Below are 17,859 nucleotides of genomic sequence, written 5' to 3'. Positions count from 1 at the left end.
AAATCGAAGAAATCTACAAGAAGTGTTATTTATACTATCTATTAGGAATATGCGTTATTACATGTGTAAGATGTGTTAATATACGTGTAAGAAGGATCCTTGACATCGTGTGCGTCGTACTTTTAATCCAATAAATTTTTATTTTTCTACGCTTTTAATAGAATTATTTAATGATATTGCGTAATAAATACATATCCTTTGTACCAATATTTAAGATATTTATTATATTATACTTTAATCATCGACTCTTCAATGAATTTACGTCTTCATTACGAAAGATTCTTAAGTGCAAATTTCGTGCGTCGTAAATAATTTTTATGTGTATATTTCGTTTCACCTATATGACATTGAGGTTATTTCACGATATTCCGCGATGTATTGTTGTATTATTTGGAAATATAAATAAAAAAATATTCCTTTGAATGAAGTTAGAAACGAAGGTATAATTAAATGCGTAGCAGAAGCAGAATGTTGCTTGAAAATTTCTGAAGATCGGAGAAATTTTTATTAAGGTACGTACAATACAAGATACTTTATTTCTTATATAAATTATACAAGTTGGGTCTCCGTAGCAGCAACCTCCACGCGGTGGGACCCGGACAATCGATATTACTTGCGATGTAACATATATTCTGTAATTTTAGCGTAAAAACAACGCAAGTACTGTCGAGCTGATGGCTGCTTATTTTGGCTTATAGAATATTATTTTGTTATTGAAAAAGAAAAATGTATGTTTCAATTACTAGTATGTTTCACGTAGTACTTTTCAAATGATTGATTAATAATAATAATAATTTTCCAAATTCGTTTCGATCGTTCGTCCTTCGTCGCATCTCCAGAGTTTCGTTATTTTATTCTCTATTAGAACGTATTTTATTTCTCATCGAATTTGTTTATCAACATTAGGGATTAATTAGAAATGGATAATAAAAATAAAGAAACTATCGCATACGTCACGATCCCACGGAAAGAAGAGCTGCGTTGCGTTAATTGTGAAATTGATTTCATCGAAGTTCAAAATTCGTTAGCAAAATCGAATTATCATTGGCAAACGTTAAAATGTCGGTAAGGTTAATATATTTGTCATTATTAACGTTATTATTAATGGAAAGCTGATAGAAGTGCGTTTTAATTCTCAAAGTTGTTATTTGAGAATCTCAAGATTTACGACGTAGTTTCAATAAAACATCGATAATTGAAGTGTTATTTAAGACATTTTTTTTCTTTAATTCAAATATTTCCGACTAACGTGAATTCGTTTTTAGATTGATTATTCATATTCTTCCGGAAATTATCGCATCTCCTATACTAGGCACAGATAATTCGATATCTATTATTGTTTCTAATGAGTTTTTAGAAACTGGTAAATTGCAGAAAACTTTACGAACTTTAAACATGTTGGCAAGTGTTTCATATACGAAATTAATTAGGGATTAGTTTGATTTAGTTAAATAATGGAGAACATTTTCTTTTCTTTTTTTTTATTTTTTATTTTTATTTTTTTCTTATTTTAAAGTTTAAGACTCCACAACCAGTAACGGTGGAAGGTTATATAGTTTGTCTTAATTATACGATAGAATGCAAATTATCTCCAAAATGGAATAAAGTTGGACAATATTATATTCAAGGCAAACATTTTTATACATCTATGCAAGAAATGAATGCATTAAAACTGCAGATTTCTATAAATGGTATTACAATATATTATCGAATGATTTTTATGTATGTTTTTATATATTAGATCCTATATAAGAAACGATTTACAGATGGAAACGTGTCATTTAGATTTCAACCGAGAAAACTCAAAATACCATTTATACAATTAGAAGATTTTTATTTGTTACGTTCGTCAATATTAGATTTTCTAATAGATAATAATGGTTTTATCAATTTAATGGAGTTTTGTCAATCAGTATATGTATTGCCAAGGTATTCTTGGATTTTTTGAGATTCATATAATAAGTTTTTTATTACAATAAAAAAACATTATTCTTTTAGTATGAGTATGGGAAAAGTCATATCGGTAGCTAAAAAGATTCCGTCAAGTTGTCCATTCAGAGATTACGAACAATTACGTAGACATTGGAAAAATATGGTATAGTTTATTCTTAGATTTGATTTAGATTTATTAAATTTTTTATATAGCTGATATTATTACTTTTAGTATGGTTATCGGTTACCCAAAACTCCTGAAGGAATCATATATTACAATATTAAATTTTCATCTCCTGGTGTTAATCATTTTATATATCCAAGCACATGTGTAGCACTTAAACCAATACAATTGTTTCCTTGCAATGATAGCGAATACATAATTTCTCAATTTATAGATGATATGCGTAAAACAATACCTGAAATATGTGGCAAAAGATTACAAATATTGTCGCATCAAAAACAAAATATACAATTTTTTTCGTTAAATGAAGTATGTAATAATTAATTTATTCAATATTACAGTTAATTTATTTATGTAGTAGAGTATATAGAATTTGACTAATTTTTATAGTATACATCAAGTCTTCAGAATAAGCTGTCGTCACCAGGAGATAAAAAGTCGAGCACATTTCTTTCAGATGTGAAAAATATTGAAAAAATACCAAAATCAGAGTTTTTATCAAAATACGAACATTGGTTATTAACGGATACTAATAAATCAACGAGTCAAAATTTAAAACCAACTACACATTTATCTGAAATTGAAAAAATTCATACTACAAGTATACCAATTGCAGTTAATAATAGAAAAACTGTTCTTAATGATCTTAGAATAGATAAAATAAACAGTAATTTATTAAATTATGATGGAACACTTGCAACATCTTTAAATTGTGTACAGGATACAAAGAAAACATTTCAATCTTTTGAGACTAATATAGAATCAATGCATTCAATGCAACTAAATACACATATCAATTCAAGAGTAAAACAAAAATTTTTGAATATAAGGAATGATAAAAAAATGGCGAGTATATATATACAAATCGTATGTTTTATTTTTATTAATAATATCAACAAATAAGTATAATAACCTTATTTACAGAATCAAGATGTAGATATAGAAATGTTGGCAAAGCTTAACCAATTAGATCAAGTAAAATGTTCTGTTTTAAGTGATTGGCTACAGAAACATTCAATTCCGCATAAATTAAAAGAAAAGAAAGCTCAGTTAATATTAAAAGTAATAAAACATATAAAAAAGAGAAAAACTTGCAACTAGAATAGCAAAAAATTAACAAACACATTTTAAGTGCATACAATTTCATACATGTTAAAAGTCTTATATATAAATGATAGCTTTTGTTTACTTTAGATTTATAAAAAATAATAGATAATTAATTTTATATAAAATATCATAAAAACAAATGTGTTACGAAATATTTCTATGATATTACATTTCAATACTTTGATATGTTTTTATAGCTGTTAATATAGATATCCTTTCAGCTTCTTCTTTTATTCCAATTTCTTGTAAATCATTGTCAGAAAGCATTAGAATAAGATCCATGTCTATCTATATAAAAAAGAATATTTTTATTATCACTTAAGTATTTTCAACAGTTATAAATTACTTACTTCTTCTTTAAGGAATGTAGACATGTGATGACATAAACCATAGCGTTTTAAAAAAACAATCATTTTAGTTTGTTGTGAATTTAGAACCATTCCTCTTGGTGGAGTTCTGTAACGTGGAGGTGTAGGTGTTTTGTCACCAGATACATTTTCATCATTAATATATTCAGGGACATTTGGTGACCGTGTAGGACTAAATTCCGGTATAAATTCAAGGGTAGTATTATGATCATTTTGAACAGATGTGAGGTCTAAGTCTGCTGGTCGTATAGACTGTAATCTTTGAAGGAATTATTATTTATTATCATCCTTGAAAAAAATATTACTATTTTAAATATAATTGATTTATTGTACCTTTTAAGCATTACAGTAGGTGAATGTTTTGAATCTTTTGTAGATGTAGAGAATTCTAGCAATTTATTATATTCTGCTTCAGTTTCTGTCATAAATGGATTTTTTTCATCATTTTCTTTAATGGTGGCTAAATTTGTACAATTTTTCACAAAATATATATTTGGAGAAGTAGGAAATTCTGTGTTAGAAATGTCTATGAAAGTAGGTGATATTAGACTTGGTTCTGATGTAGCTGCAGATAACAAGTTAATACTAAGACATTCTAAATGTTTTTCTTTGTAATTACTCTCCAGAGTTTTCATTAAATTAGATTGATTACTTGTATCAGTATGATATGTACCAATATTTATTAAAGGGATATTATTATTATTATTATTATTATTTTTGTTGTCGTCGTTGTTGTTTAAAATATCGTCTTTATTATTAAAATCCTTTAGCATTTGTACAATATATTGGGATTTATTTTTATATTCACTTATAGAACCATCATTTTTTATTGGAATGTCATTTGATTCATCATTCCAATAATCCTCGATTTCACCATAGCATCTTGCCAACTTTGCTATTTCTGGTACTGTCGACTGTTTCATCATAATGTGTGTATATTCATCTATAAGATAGTTTGAATATCTTTTTGTATTTTGTTAATTAGTATATAAAATATAGATTGTATAAAAAAAATAAATATATCTTACTGGCTTTAGAAACATCTAGACCCATATCAATCAAAGAAAAAAACAAATCTTTATCATTTTTCAATGCAGCTATACATAGTGGACTAATGTCATCATTCACTGCATTTATTAATGTAGACGGACAAATTTCATATATCATTTGCAACATTTCTTTACTTATTGCACAAGCTATACCAACTACTGACATTCCTGTTAAATATATAAGAAATTTGTATTTACAGATATCATACTTAATTTATACTATCTTTGTAACATCATTTGTAATAAATTATTAATTTTTATATTCTAAGAAAAGAAGCTAGTAGTGACTCACCAAGATAAGTTGTATCATTTACATTTGATTTTTGTTGTAAAAGTAATTTAACAGTATCAATATTTCTATTTCGAATAGCTTGCATCAAAGGTGTCCAACCAAATTTATTTTTTCTATTAATAACTTGATGATGTTCTTTTTTCTGTAAAATTTCTTTAATGATATCAGAACACCCATATGCTGCACTAATGTGTAATAAATTTTCACCATAATTATTAACAGCATTCAAAGTATATTCTGAAATATATATTTTAATGTTTTATTGACCATAAAGAAATGTAAAAAAATACATTAACTTTACCTTGTGTACGTAACAACTTTATAACTGTTGATTCTATCGCTTTTTTTGAATCATCTGCTTCTCTATCGTTTCCAATGATATTTTTCTGAGTGTCCATTATTTTAACTCTTTTAATTAATCCTTATGGTATAAATATCGAAGATAATAGTAATTATAACGTTTAATCTCTAACAAAAGATATATGATATCGAGCTTGTAAATATTTTCTTTTATGACCTTATAATGAATATACATATGTCATAATTAAAAAAATGTTTTTTCATAGATATTTATATTATTTTAATTTTATCTATCAATAAATAGAGATTTATATAATTTTTATTAGTTTATAGATATAGTTTTATTTAGTTTATAAAAAAATGTAACAATTCATATATCATTTTATTATCATTCGAATTATTGTAGCATTTGAATTTTGGCGCTTCCTCGACTCATACGTCACATCCGTAAAACTTTGTAAAGAACATGCCGGCTAGGTGGTGGCAGCACAGTATCACGCAGTGTGACGTTCGAAATGATTTCTGCCAGCGTTTGAATTTCACTTGAGGAATCTCATAGACGCTTATCTATTTAATTAAAACTCCTATGCATTCACAATGCGTAATATTGTACCATAAGTTTTTAATATCGGTAGAGTGCATGATTCGAGTCGATGTGTTTGAAATAAGTCGGACTAGTGATCACTTTAATCTATTGTAACTCACGCTCGGTTGACCCTGTTTTTATACTTTCACCAACCTATTTTCATACATTCATAGCAGTAAGTGTTCCACGACGACAATGTATTTGTAAAAAGAAGTTTTTAGTTAGTTCCATGGTGTTTTTCGTTAAAACTTGTGATATTTGTTAGGTTAGCTTAAAGACGACGCTGAGGTCAAATTTGTTGGGGTGGGGGCACTAATTAAGCAAATGTGGAAGGGGGAAACGGGCAAGCATCGCTACCGTTAGCGAATGATTTTTCCGGATATTTATCAAAGTTGTTCATTCTTCTCTGTCACAAAATGTAAATTTACATGACTCTTTGCATAATCATCTTGAAAGTATAGTGTTATAAGCTTAATAAACCCTATTTTACAACAATATGGAGATAGTGGACTACTTACTAACATAAAAGAATCTCCTAAGTGTATTTAAGAGTTAATATCATAATGTGCCATGCTCACATGTTCTTATTTTGAATCACAGAATGGGGAGCAGCAGTCAGTTGTATAGTCTCTCGTGGGGAGAATTTAGCTCGTCTTTGGCTTCTGCCGTACAGTTACTTAGAGGACATGGAGATTTAGTGGATGTAACATTAGCAGCAGGAGGGCGTAGCTTTCCTGCACACAAGATCGTGCTCTCGGCGGCAAGTCCCTTTTTGCTGGATTTACTGAAGGTTACATCGATATTTTTTATAAATTATAACATTCGATATTAGGATGTAATCAAGCGTTTCAGTTTTATATTTGTAACATGGGAATTGTTTTCGATACAGAGTACACCTTGTCAACATCCAGTAGTTATGCTAGCAGGTATTGGAGCAGATGATTTAGAATCATTATTGGAGTTTGTATATCGGGGTGAAGTCAGCGTCGAACCATCTCAACTACCATCTCTTCTTCAAGCTGCTCATTGTTTGTGTATTCATGGTTTAACCCCACCAACAATATTAACAGAAGTAGGTGCTTACATATTCATGTAGTTTTAAGTACTTGTATAGATACATGTTAAATACTTTGTATCTCATAAAACTAGAGTTAAAAAAGGAATTAATTATATGTATTAGAGCGGCGAAGAAGTACCTGTATCTGCAATACCTGCAGCAAATGAAGGTTTATCTCGAGAAACTCTTAGTTCTTACTTTCCTTTAAAGAGGAGGAAAAAGAGAAGAAAGTCATCTTCGTCTTCAGGAAAGTGGGCACGTGGAAACATGACTAATGACAGTGAAAACAGGCATTTAAATACACATACAGATGATCATGGAACAACAGATTATGATCCAAAGGATATTGATGCTCATCATGGAGATGACACAGGTGAGATAAAATTTCTTGTGCCTGTACAATCGCTTTATTTGTTGCACTAAATAATTGAAATATGATATCATAAAAAATTGTACAGTTAGTTATACGGAAAATTAAGTTAAAAAGAGAGAAGTCAAGACATTCTCATATTAAATACATTAAAATTTCCTAGCCAATACGCGTTTTTATTATGCGAGTGAAGATATTCCAATAGCAACAGCAAAACAATTAATTTGTGTTTTGTGTCCGATATATTAATTTATCTAGCATTATCTGTGAGATGTATGAAATCTCTTTAGGTTATCCTTTTTATTAATACGGACACAAGCACAACCATCGGTTGGGTTGAACTGCAATTTTAATTGGTAATGCCATATGTTATAATATCTAAGACAGAAATTTCAGATACGAAGGTCAGTTCAGCCCTGCATGGTAACATTGTGTTTGTGTCTGTTAGCAGCAAGCGATCAGTTGGGATATACGAATCATCAGGGTAGCCATTCACCTCCTTCCAAAGAGGCAAAACCAGTAACTACAGAAAATTCTCAAGCAGGAGCCCATCAGGAACATACGTCAGATAGTGAACAACACTTACAGACACTGACGCCGATACAACCATATTCACCACTGCATATACCTCAGTTTCCTGGTTCAATGAACATGGGCTACCCATCAGGAGTACCGCTCCCACTCACGCAGGGATCGGCAGCTGGGACACCTACGTGTACTCTGTCAGGAAGTTTAAAAGTTCGTGGTGCTTCAGATTGTCCAGGCATTTGTCCACTTTGTGGTGCTACGTTACGTCAAGCAAGAAATTTGCGCAGGCATCTTTTATCGTCTTGCAAGTGTCGATTTAGTAATCATCCATTACAAAGTCCATTGACCGATCCACTGATGATCGAAGTTAAACCAGAAGTCGAGGTAACGGAATACAGTGAGCAATCAGCCAATCATGGAACTGACAGTGGAAATAGTGAACGAATAATTTGTAAACCCAGTCCACTTCCTTCGCCCGTCTCGCGCGAATCAAACGTTGTATCTCCCCGCAGCAACGTACCATCGCCGACTATAGCCAGATGAAAATATCGGATAAAGTTGAAAGACAGGATTTAGCACTAGTGGTGTTATTGCTCGAATCAGTTCAACTGCTTCATTTAAAAGAACATCACGCGTTTCGATTAATTTTTCCCACCTAATAAGCCGACGAAGTCTTGATTTTCTCATTTATTTAGCAGCTCGTTTACGTACTTATTCAATATAAGTTTTATATTTTATACAAGTTTATAATAATATAATTAATTATATATTGCGATTTCATTTCAATCATCCAACGACAAGAGATTATTATAACGTTTATGTTATGTTTATATATTTCTCGTATTAATTTCTTCTTTTCAGTTATATGTTCCTTCGGATAACCATAAATTATGTTATGCGCGGCCTGAGATATTTATAATTCATTTCATCTCATATAGAATCTTCCACGATAGTAAGTAAGAGCAGTATCCTAGGGTTAATGGGAGTAGCAGTCGATAAAAATCGTAGTCATAGTGCAAGGGATGGGGTATGTATAGTAAAATGTGCTCCGAATTTTTAACATCTTAATGATACTAAATCATTTTCACAAAACTCGCATATATATATATATATGTATATATATATATATATATATTTATATATATCTATATACACATACATATATGTATATTTCCTTTTTGTATAAAGTTATTCAATTATTTTCTCATATTCGTTTCGTATCATAATTCATTTATCAAAATACTTTCGTTTTATAAATAAATATTTTAATGTTAAAATCATACAGAAGAGAGAAGAATTCAATCGTATAATAAGAATCTTGATCCATCAATAGTCATATCATAAAGTAAGATGTTTAACATCATTGAGAAAATTTGCACATTCCTTAGCGTTTTATAATTACAGGAATTGTATGCAGAGACTATTGAAGGGTCCTAATATAGATAGAGATTTTCATATACATATACTCTATAAATTATTATAAGCGGTAACACATCGTATAGTTAATTTTTCCTGCGTTTGTAAATAAAGAACATATATGTGATATCATTTTTTAATAACAATATAGATATTACGAAAGGAGAACCTGTTACGTTATGTATTTTGTAATTAATAATACTGTGTTGGGCAAATGTATTAATGCACAATGCATCCTGGCAATTCGTTTTGGTATTATTAAGTTGTACCGATGACATTTATTTTAGAATTTAGTCAAAGGCCATATATATATATATATATATATATATATATATATATATATAAATGAATTTACATAATACAAAATATTTTAATAACAGCAAAAAAATTGTGTGTGTGTGTGTGTGGCACTGCTTCATTCTTATATCTCTCTTTCTATATATGTATATATATCGTTGGATATGTATACACCTATGTATATGAAATAGGTAATATCATTCGTATGTCGATGTTTCTATGTAAGATACACTCCTCATGAAATTAATTTTAGGAGATGGACAATCCAAAACACGGAACATGTCGGATCAACCGATATCTTGTCCACTATGTGGTGCGATGTTACGTCAATCGAGGAACTTGAGAAGACACTTGGAACTTCTTCACTTTGGACTTGGGAATGGTAGCAAAGCTGGCCTACATGTGAGACATCGAAGGAACGACAGAGGTGGAAATTATTTTAGACCTTCCTTGCCATGCATTCGTACACCACACGCACCAAGAACGGACTCTCATCATCCAAGAGCTAATGAACACTCGGACTTCCCTACGATGACACCTTTATCTGTACCTTCTACGGTGAGCTCTGGTACGTCGAGTATATAATGTATTATCCCGGTGACAGATTATTACGACGAGCTCATCATCGTCTTGACGATCGATTCGAAAGTAAGACAAAATTTAAGGAAAAGGAAGAAGATACGACAAATATTTTTTTGTTTTCTTTTTTTCAAACAAATCTAGGCAATCTCATGGGACCGGGTTCAAGTGTATTAGGATCGGCTGAACAGAATGCACATTCCTTATCTACGGTTTCGGCTACTTCCTGCGGTGTTTCCATGGGACCAGCCAACAATGGGATTTATACGTCAGATACTAGTGCCAGTATGCTGGGCTGTTTACTACCGTCTTTGCCTTCACTGCCCTCTCTTTCGTCTCCTCATGATGTTTTCCGACATGGTGAAATGTTACGAGCATATCATGATCCTTCGAGACAACATGCTAGACATTTGCAACGTACCGACGTTACCTAATTTTTAGGTTTAGCGTTAAGGGACACTTGCGTTTTAACGTGTCTATAATTTTATTACTTTCTTGGATCATTATTTTATTATCGATTTGACTTTATTTGATATAATTTCTTTTCTTTTTCTTTCTTTTTTTTCTTTTTTTTTCTTTTTTTTTGTTTAATTTCTATTGACGCAATTAATAATTTTTTTCCTTTTTCTCTCTCTCTCTCTCTCTCTTTATATTTCTCTATCTTTTGCAAAACTAGGTGGGAAAAGTGCTTTTTTTATATTTATCGTAATATTTGCAAATTTAGTTGATATTTTCTTTTTTTTGTAACAAGGTCTACGGATTAATTAATTAATTAAGTAATTAATTATGCTTCTCTCGTAATTGTGTATCTCGTAGAAGAGGCAAAGTCTATTTTTCTTTTTTTTTTTTTTATCTTTTTCTTTGGTTTTCTTTTTAATGGGAAATAGGATATAACTATTTACTCTGTGCAGATTCGTCGTACGATAGGCAAGTTAGATTTATGATTTTATTCATTATATATATATAAACAATTATATTTGATATATTATATATTTATATATATATATATCTATATATATATATATGTATATACACATACACACACACATACATTATACATATATTATATATATTATATAATATATAATATAATATATATATATATATATATATATATATATATATGTATAACGAGCCTGATAGTTGGAATCTACGACTATATTATTTCTTTTATACACGTTGTACATAAATATTGTACAAAGTGATAAAAAAAAAGCAAGGTATCAGAATGTAAAACACAACCTGGATCGTAATGTTACCATTTTATTATATAAACATACATAGACAAGAAGTCAAGTAAAATAGAATGCTTCGAAAAACGATATATAGATATATATATCGATAAAAATCGAATTTCATTTTGACCAGATTGTATATTATTCAGTATATCAATTTTATGATGATCTGTATAAAAATTCTTTTTAAAAAAGATAACATCGAATGAATGAATGAATGAACTAACAAATTATATCTAAGGCTAGATACATTTGTGGATCCCTTTTTTTTTTTTAATTTTTTTTCTTTTTCTGAAAAAAAAAAGAAATATTATAAACGATTCTATGGCAGTGATTCCTTTCGAAAAGTTTTCTCTTCGTATCCTCGAAATTAATCGAGGAATTTTCAAAGGAAATTCAAACGACTAAATTCATTTCCTCATGTTGTTCAGTATGACCGAGTACAAATGGCCAGTTCCTGTTCGATATCCTTTCAAGTTCACCACGTAAAAGCCTTAATAGATCGTCGATGCATTTGACCTCGTGTATATCTTGTCTCAATTTCGATGCGTTCGACGATAAATCAAGCAACTTTTCTTCTTCGTACTAAAAAGTCAAGAATCATTATTAAGAGAGAAAAAGGGATAATGACGACAAGTAGATAGATTATCATACCTCGAAGTCCTTCCTAAGTTCGCAAATATCCTTAAAGATATCCTTACTCGCATGCTGAAGACTCTCGACACGTTTTCGAAGATAATGGACAGATTTCTCTGGTTCTCCAAGGACAGGTGGTACGTTTCCATCGGTCTCGATGGTAAGAGCTAATCTTGTTAAATGATCGTGAGAAGAGGTTTTATCACAGAAACGATCGTCGTCCAAAAGGATCCGAGCTCTTTCTGGATTACTTTCGAGTTCCTGTAGGATCGATACAACTTCGTTTATGGCTGTAGATCGTGCCTGGAAAGAGATAAAAAAGTAACAAAAAAAGAAAAAAAAAAAATGAAGAAAATCATAATTATTTTCACACACGTTTACATTTATTTAATATATTAATATAGATTTTTTGAGATGGTCTCGAAATGATTTCTTTTTTCTTTTTTTGCCTTCTTTTCTCTTTTCTCTACATTCTTCTTTTTTTCCAGAGGAGTATTCGATAGAAATAGAACATACCTGGACAAAGTCACTGCCACAACCACCGGATGTCAGAGGAAGTTCGTCGCAAAGATAAAGAGGATTCATTTGTGTCTCACTTTGTGTTTCGGAACTCCAATCGTTGCTTTGAATGCCAGAAGTATCTTCGACTGATGATCGACGTGTTGCTTGCTTCTTTAAATCGTCCCAGGTAACACTTAGTCTTTCGTAACTCGATCTATTGCTATTGACCGTATCTGCTATTGAACCTTTCGAAGCTTCGATCGATTGTGTCCTCTTGAGCACGGCGTCATCCTGAAGGATGTCCGTCGTATTAACGTCGACATTAGACGTACTCGTTTTAGTTACTTGAATCTCTGAATTATCCTCGTATGACTCGAGCAAAGCTCTTAAACGTGGACCACCTGGAATATTAATATTCGTTATTGTTACTTGTTGTTAATAGATCTTATATCAAACTCAATTGTTTATATAAAAGGATAGATTTATATATAAATAATTTATGGAAGGAATAGATTTGTGTATCTTGGAGAACGATTGAATCCCTATATTTTTTTTTTTTAATATTTCTTTATATATATATATTTTTTTCTTTTTTTTTATATAAATTTTTTTCGTATAAAGAAAAAAATGATATAGATGGTTGATTAAATCTGACATAAAACCAATGTCAGGATGTATCGTTTTATTCCGAAGAGTCACTCGTGAGAGATAAAAATAGATTTCAACGTGCGTCAGAGAGAAAAAGAGAGAAAAAGAGAAGGAGAGAGGGAGAGAGAGAGAGAGAGAGTCTACACCGAGTATCGGTAAAATGGTTGAAGTTTTATTGGGGTCAAGAGTCACGTTCAGGAATCGCGTGTCCTAGTTTATACGCCATTGTAATCTCTTCGTCCTAAAGAACGAATTATACATTTTCTATCTTTTTACATACTTAAAATTAATTTCTTTAATGAGAATTTCTTATATATTTTTAATAATAATTTTTTTCTCTCTTTCTCTTTCTCTCCAGCTTTTTTTGCCCTTCTTTTTTTATTTCTTTTTCTTTTTTTCTTTTTTTTTAGATTTTCGACTACCGGAGAAGGAAGTCTTTGTAAATGATAACGAAGAACGGATAAGTACCAATTTGTTTAGAATCGATGAGATAATTCAATCGTCTTTTGGATAGCTTTGTTTTACGTGTATTTTCATTTTCAGAATTGATCCGAGATATCGAGAGAAATCGAGGGGACGGAATTAAAATCCGATATTCCTCGCATCTCACCAATCTTTCTGGAGTATAACACATGGCTCGTGATTGTTGAATTATCGGTTCACCGCCTGCTAATTCATCGTGAAAATCATTATCCTTTATTGGGTTTATTGTTGTTGTTGTTGTTGTTGTTGTTGTTGTTGCTGTTGTTGTTATACCCTACGAGAAAAGGAAAACGGTTTTAGAGTAATTTTTTTAACGATTAAAATTAAAACGATTGAGTCTCGACAAACCAGTTTTTTAATGCGAGCATCATTTTCGATAAAATCGATGCACAATTCCTTAGGATGAGTTAAATTGGAGAGTTCTATTTTTTCAGAGGTTTCATCCTCTTCAGGATTTTTCGAATAATCAGATGCGAAGGTGTAAGCGTCGGCCTCGTCAGAATCAATACACGATAACATAGAAGTTGACGAGCCTGAGGAATGATAATCCTTACTCTCGTTCATAGCCGTGGAAGCATCGTATTCAACGCCGCCAACGAACCAACCAAATTCATCTTCCTCGTTTGGTAGTGATCGATCGATCCTAGCAGTTCCACCACTGGCGACCCTTCCATTTAGATAGAACATCATTAACGGTGCCGATCGCACACTGTTAACACAATTCATAGATTGATTAGTCACTCTCTTCTTGATTACTATCTTTCCTGACCGCTGTGTTAGCTCTAAATGTATTTTAATGTACTCTCTAGCCACGAACACGCATGTACGTCGCGATATACGTCCCTTTAAAATTGTATTTTAATATAACGTTTGCGCCAGCGAGATTCATGCGCTTCGAATAGGTTTCATTCGATTTCAGTTGCTATTACTTTTCTTTTCTTTCTCTCCCCCCCCCCTCTCTCTTTCTCTTTATTTCCTTTTTATAAGTTTTTATCGATTGAAAACTTCGCCGCGAGATTTTATTATCGTCCTATCGGTTGTTAGTTTTTTCTTTTCTCTTCTTTTTTGATCGAAAATAAGGTTATTAACGTTGTTAATCATTTTTAATCGTAGTTATTATGCATGCATGTACCTAGTTTCTTTCACGAATTTTATCGGAACAACACTACACGAAACGAAGAGAAGAAGATCCCAAGTGATTTTAGATGTTGATATAAACGTCATCTGACGTAATGATGATACTGCTTTAAATGTTTCGAAGTCGACGCAAGATGATTCGCGACGAAAATGTTAGAACGGCCAAACTGGATACGTGGGAAGTTGGCTTGGTCAATGAGCGGATTTAAAACACTTGTACGGTTTCTGCGGCGACGTCGGACAGTCGGGAGTCTTAAAGAAAAATCGTTCGGCTATGTTGGCAAAGCCGTTTTTGTTTAGTTTTTTTTTTTCTTCTTTTTAACACCCGTCTCTGTCATCAAGAAACGCGATTTTTCTCAATCGATTTACATATGTTCGTATATTCGCGTAAACATTTAACACGATCGATGTTCATTTTTTATTATTTTTTATATTTTTTCGTTCGTTCGTTCGTTAGTGCATTAGCGCGTTAGCCCGTTCGTTCGTTTATTTGTTTCTTACATTCATTTATATCGTTTATACCGACACGTCGAAGTTAAACGCGTCCTCGATCTTGTCGTCATCGTCATCGTCGTCGAACTGGCAAAGCGGTAGTCACTTTTATTATACACGACCATTGCTTGTCGTCATAGCGATGCTAATTTCATTAACCCACCGATTCTCTCCCTCGTTGCTTCCCGTTTAGAAACCCGATCTCTCGCTCTCTCTCTCTCTCTCTCTCGCTTTCCTACCTTTAAAATATTCCGGATCAGACTAGCCAGTTGGCCCTTGATTTGCAAGTTCACCGTGGATCAACGAACTCTCGAACTTCTTAAATTGGAAGAAGACAAAAAAAAGAAAAAAGAAAATAAAAAATAGAAAGGAAAGAAGTAGAAGAGATACACCAAAGATCCGAGTAAGAAACGCAAGAAGACAGAAGAACGATACTTTCGAAGTACTTTTAAATACTGTACGATCCTGAAAAGTTTCTATCGTTTCTTTTTTCTTTTTTTTTCCAATCACCAAAATGATTATTTTTGGATATAATCAGTTGGAAAATACATCGTATGCACCAATAACAATCAAGCATTTGTTGTTCCTCCAACGAAGACCTCAAAAACAATAACAATAACAAAGTCCATTCCGTATCTATACAGTTTCTATAGTTTTCTCTTGCGTTGCATTCGAGACACGATTGCCTGCCTTAGCGATAAACTCTGTGACCCGTTCCCCCCATGCCCCCTTTCCTCTCTGTGTCCCCATCCCGAGTGATAAATCTCGCTGACTCAAAGCCGGATCGACTAGATCCTCCACGTTTGGCAGACACGGTATTTATTTCGCAGCAGCAGCCTCTCGCTACGCTCAGAGTCAACGAGAGCAAACAATATCCTCTCTTGCTGTATATCTGATATACACAATATATATATATATATATATATATATATATATATATATGTGTATATTCTACAATCTAGCGTGTTGTAAGTGGCTGGGTTAGCAACGATGTATCACTTCTGCTTGCTCCTCCTTTTTTTTTTCTCTACCCAAGCCTCCTTCCCGCCCTCTTTTTCTGACCCTTTTGTCAATGGAAAGATACGATATTATATTCGGAAGATCTTTTTAGTACTCGCTACGTCGTTCGTCTTATTTATTCCGACACTTGGAGGTATTGTCATTTCTATATCGTTTATCGCGTTCATAATCGAATCGATTAACGATGTGATTGTCTTGAAAGTGTTTGTATCTATCGATCGTATCTCGTGATAACAGGATCAATTTAAATTATCGATTAGAAAGTATAGTTTTAAAGGAATACATAAGTACATACGTTCACTCACGGTCTATACGAAGTTGAACTTTGACCTCCTAGCACGAACGTTCTTCCGTTTAAGGCTGTTTAAACAAGCAAGAGAAAGGGAGATAGATAGAGATAGAGAGAAAGAGGAAGAGATAGAGAGAGAAAGAGAGAGAGGAAACGATTTATTCACTCGGCGTGTCCGAGGGGGCCTCGTTATCTCTCTTCTTACACGTACCGTCGCGAAATTTCCGTTTAAACCGACAAAGACTAATTTTATCGAGGAACGATTAGCAAAGACCTAGCTATCGCAACTTGGTCCGCCTACTAACTTCACATATCGTTCGTTCTTCGTTCGTCGTAAAAAGATCTCTCATGATTCAGGCTCGACTTGATTGTCGATATGAATCGTCACGTGATTACTCCCAGACTAATACCTGCCGATATGCTTACTTAGTTCCTTTTTCATGTTGAAACGCATTTCTTTTCTCTCTTCTCTCTTTCCTTTCCTTCTTCTTTTTTCTTTATTTTTTTATTTTTTAATTTCTTAACCCCTTACTACATTCCTTCCCAAGCATATTATTTTCTTTTTCTTCCTGTTTTCTTCTTTTTTGTTTTTTTAATCAGGCTTTCGTAACGCTTTCGTAATACGATACTTTTTGTTGTTCTTTCAATTGCGTTGCGTAGCTTCGATCGATTTTTAATTCATTGGAATAATTAACTAAAGTGCAAGTGTTACGTTATGACATTGGTAATAAGTAGTGAATTTACGTGGAAGGCGGCGAAGAGACGATTGCATAATTACGGGAACCCTGTAAAACAGGGATTCCCACGCACGACGAGATATAAATTTAATTTAATATCTAATCTAGCAGATATATCATTTTTATTTCTATATTTAAGATTATATATAATCGAATTTCGCCGGTCTCTTATTTTGTTGTTCGCACTAATATTTGCAGCGAGAAAAACAAAAAAAAATATACATATTTTTTTTTTGTTTAGTAATCGATTTTTTTTTTTAATGGAAGTCAGCAAAAAATTTGTAACGCTTAGGATCGAAGTGATGGCTAAACGCGTCAGTGTTCCCAGTTGACATTCTTCCTAATAAAAATGTATGAAAAAAGCAATGGGTAATTCTGTGATCGTTATACGTTTAATTGTTAGTAAGTATGATAATTTCTATCATGAATATTAATTCAATGATCCTTCTTGTTAATCCCTGTCCTATTCGATTATTACAGATAAACGATGTACTTACTTGGCATTGCGGCGGGAAATACAAGATTAGCTTCTAGAGCGCCATCATGCGGATTTCCGCGAGTTGTTTGATAAACGTTATAATAGTTGTATCGGATTTTGCTGTTTTTCTAATAGTCA

At 32.0% G+C, this 17,859-nt stretch overlaps 4 protein-coding genes across 19 annotated transcripts; 2 read left to right on the top strand and 2 right to left on the bottom strand.

Annotated features, from left to right (window-relative positions):
- Positions 1 to 546: 546 nt before the first annotated feature.
- Positions 547 to 10,634, top strand: LOC122635630 (protein abrupt-like). 5 transcript variants are annotated; one of them, XM_043826056.1, is made up of 6 exons: positions 5,664 to 5,993; positions 6,084 to 6,236; positions 6,419 to 6,608; positions 6,708 to 6,890; positions 6,999 to 7,248; positions 7,694 to 9,316. In XM_043826056.1, the coding sequence occupies exons 3-6, from the start codon at positions 6,420 to 6,422 to the stop codon at positions 8,314 to 8,316; spliced, it is 1,245 nt and encodes a 414-aa protein (XP_043681991.1). In that variant the 5' UTR covers positions 5,664 to 5,993; positions 6,084 to 6,236; position 6,419; the 3' UTR covers positions 8,317 to 9,316. The 5 variants fall into 5 exon arrangements, with proteins under 5 accessions (XP_043681994.1, XP_043681991.1, XP_043681993.1 ...); XM_043826058.1 differs by lacking the exons at positions 6,084 to 6,236; positions 7,694 to 9,316 and adding exons at positions 9,740 to 10,054; positions 10,210 to 10,634 and having other exon boundaries at positions 5,666 to 5,993; XM_043826059.1 differs by lacking the exons at positions 5,664 to 5,993; positions 6,084 to 6,236 and adding an exon at positions 547 to 1,065 and having other exon boundaries at positions 7,697 to 9,316.
- On the top strand, positions 1,059 to 4,302 carry LOC122635632. Its single transcript, XM_043826062.1, has 5 exons — positions 1,059 to 1,401; positions 1,517 to 1,691; positions 2,331 to 2,425; positions 2,507 to 2,962; positions 3,041 to 4,302. Exons 1-5 carry the CDS (start codon positions 1,396 to 1,398, stop codon positions 3,215 to 3,217), a joined length of 909 nt encoding a protein of 302 aa, XP_043681997.1. The 5' UTR covers positions 1,059 to 1,395; the 3' UTR covers positions 3,218 to 4,302.
- LOC122635636 (putative ankyrin repeat protein RBE_0319) lies at positions 4,564 to 5,448 on the bottom strand. Its single transcript, XM_043826070.1, has 3 exons — positions 5,234 to 5,448; positions 4,933 to 5,169; positions 4,564 to 4,808 (listed from the first exon to the last, which is right to left on the bottom strand). Exons 1-3 carry the CDS (start codon positions 5,328 to 5,330, stop codon positions 4,573 to 4,575), a joined length of 570 nt encoding a protein of 189 aa, XP_043682005.1. The 5' UTR covers positions 5,331 to 5,448; the 3' UTR covers positions 4,564 to 4,572.
- A 674-nt stretch (positions 10,635 to 11,308) lies between the features above and the next one.
- On the bottom strand, positions 11,309 to 17,409 carry LOC122635629. 12 transcript variants are annotated; one of them, XM_043826043.1, is made up of 8 exons: positions 16,718 to 17,409; positions 16,513 to 16,577; positions 14,701 to 15,515; positions 13,917 to 14,277; positions 13,554 to 13,842; positions 12,453 to 12,838; positions 11,955 to 12,239; positions 11,309 to 11,885 (listed from the first exon to the last, which is right to left on the bottom strand). In XM_043826043.1, the coding sequence occupies exons 3-8, from the start codon at positions 14,790 to 14,792 to the stop codon at positions 11,697 to 11,699; spliced, it is 1,602 nt and encodes a 533-aa protein (XP_043681978.1). In that variant the 5' UTR covers positions 14,793 to 15,515; positions 16,513 to 16,577; positions 16,718 to 17,409; the 3' UTR covers positions 11,309 to 11,696. The 12 variants fall into 12 exon arrangements, with proteins under 12 accessions (XP_043681978.1, XP_043681988.1, XP_043681989.1 ...); XM_043826053.1 differs by lacking the exon at positions 14,701 to 15,515 and having other exon boundaries at positions 16,718 to 17,407; XM_043826054.1 differs by lacking the exon at positions 14,701 to 15,515 and having other exon boundaries at positions 16,523 to 16,577; positions 16,718 to 17,407.
- Positions 17,410 to 17,859: the final 450 nt, after the last annotated feature.

This window comes from Vespula pensylvanica, chromosome 18 (assembly GCF_014466175.1).
Source record: "Vespula pensylvanica isolate Volc-1 chromosome 18, ASM1446617v1, whole genome shotgun sequence".
NCBI classification, from domain to species: Eukaryota; Metazoa; Arthropoda; class Insecta; order Hymenoptera; family Vespidae; genus Vespula; species Vespula pensylvanica.
This window is presented reverse-complemented; position numbering and strand designations above follow the sequence as displayed.

Excerpts from the sequence above, each read along its gene's own strand:
- LOC122635630 (XM_043826059.1), top strand. The coding sequence starts at position 920 with ATGGATAATAAAAATAAAGAAACTATCGCATACGTCACGATCCCACGG. Across the intron at positions 6,891-6,998 it reads CACCAACAATATTAACAGAA|AGCGGCGAAGAAGTACCTGT; the intron begins GTAGGTGCTTAC and ends TATATGTATTAG. Across the intron at positions 7,249-7,696 it reads TCATCATGGAGATGACACAG|CAAGCGATCAGTTGGGATAT; the intron begins GTGAGATAAAAT and ends GTCTGTTAGCAG.
- LOC122635632 (XM_043826062.1), top strand. Across the intron at positions 1,692-2,330 it reads ACTGCAGATTTCTATAAATG|ATGATATGCGTAAAACAATA; the intron begins GTATTACAATAT and ends CTCAATTTATAG. Across the intron at positions 2,426-2,506 it reads AATTTTTTTCGTTAAATGAA|TATACATCAAGTCTTCAGAA; the intron begins GTATGTAATAAT and ends TAATTTTTATAG.
- LOC122635636 (XM_043826070.1), bottom strand. The coding sequence starts at position 5,330 with ATGGACACTCAGAAAAATATCATTGGAAACGATAGAGAAGCAGATGAT. Across the intron at positions 5,170-5,233 it reads AAAGTTGTTACGTACACAAG|AATATACTTTGAATGCTGTT; the intron begins GTAAAGTTAATG and ends TATATATTTCAG. Across the intron at positions 4,809-4,932 it reads AAATGATACAACTTATCTTG|GAATGTCAGTAGTTGGTATA; the intron begins GTGAGTCACTAC and ends TATATTTAACAG.
- LOC122635629 (XM_043826043.1), bottom strand. The coding sequence starts at position 14,792 with ATGACGTTTATATCAACATCTAAAATCACTTGGGATCTTCTTCTCTTC. Across the intron at positions 14,278-14,700 it reads AAATTCGTGAAAGAAACTAG|TGTGCGATCGGCACCGTTAA; the intron begins GTACATGCATGC and ends TTGTGTTAACAG. Across the intron at positions 13,843-13,916 it reads ATGCTCGCATTAAAAAACTG|GGTATAACAACAACAGCAAC; the intron begins GTTTGTCGAGAC and ends CTTTTCTCGTAG.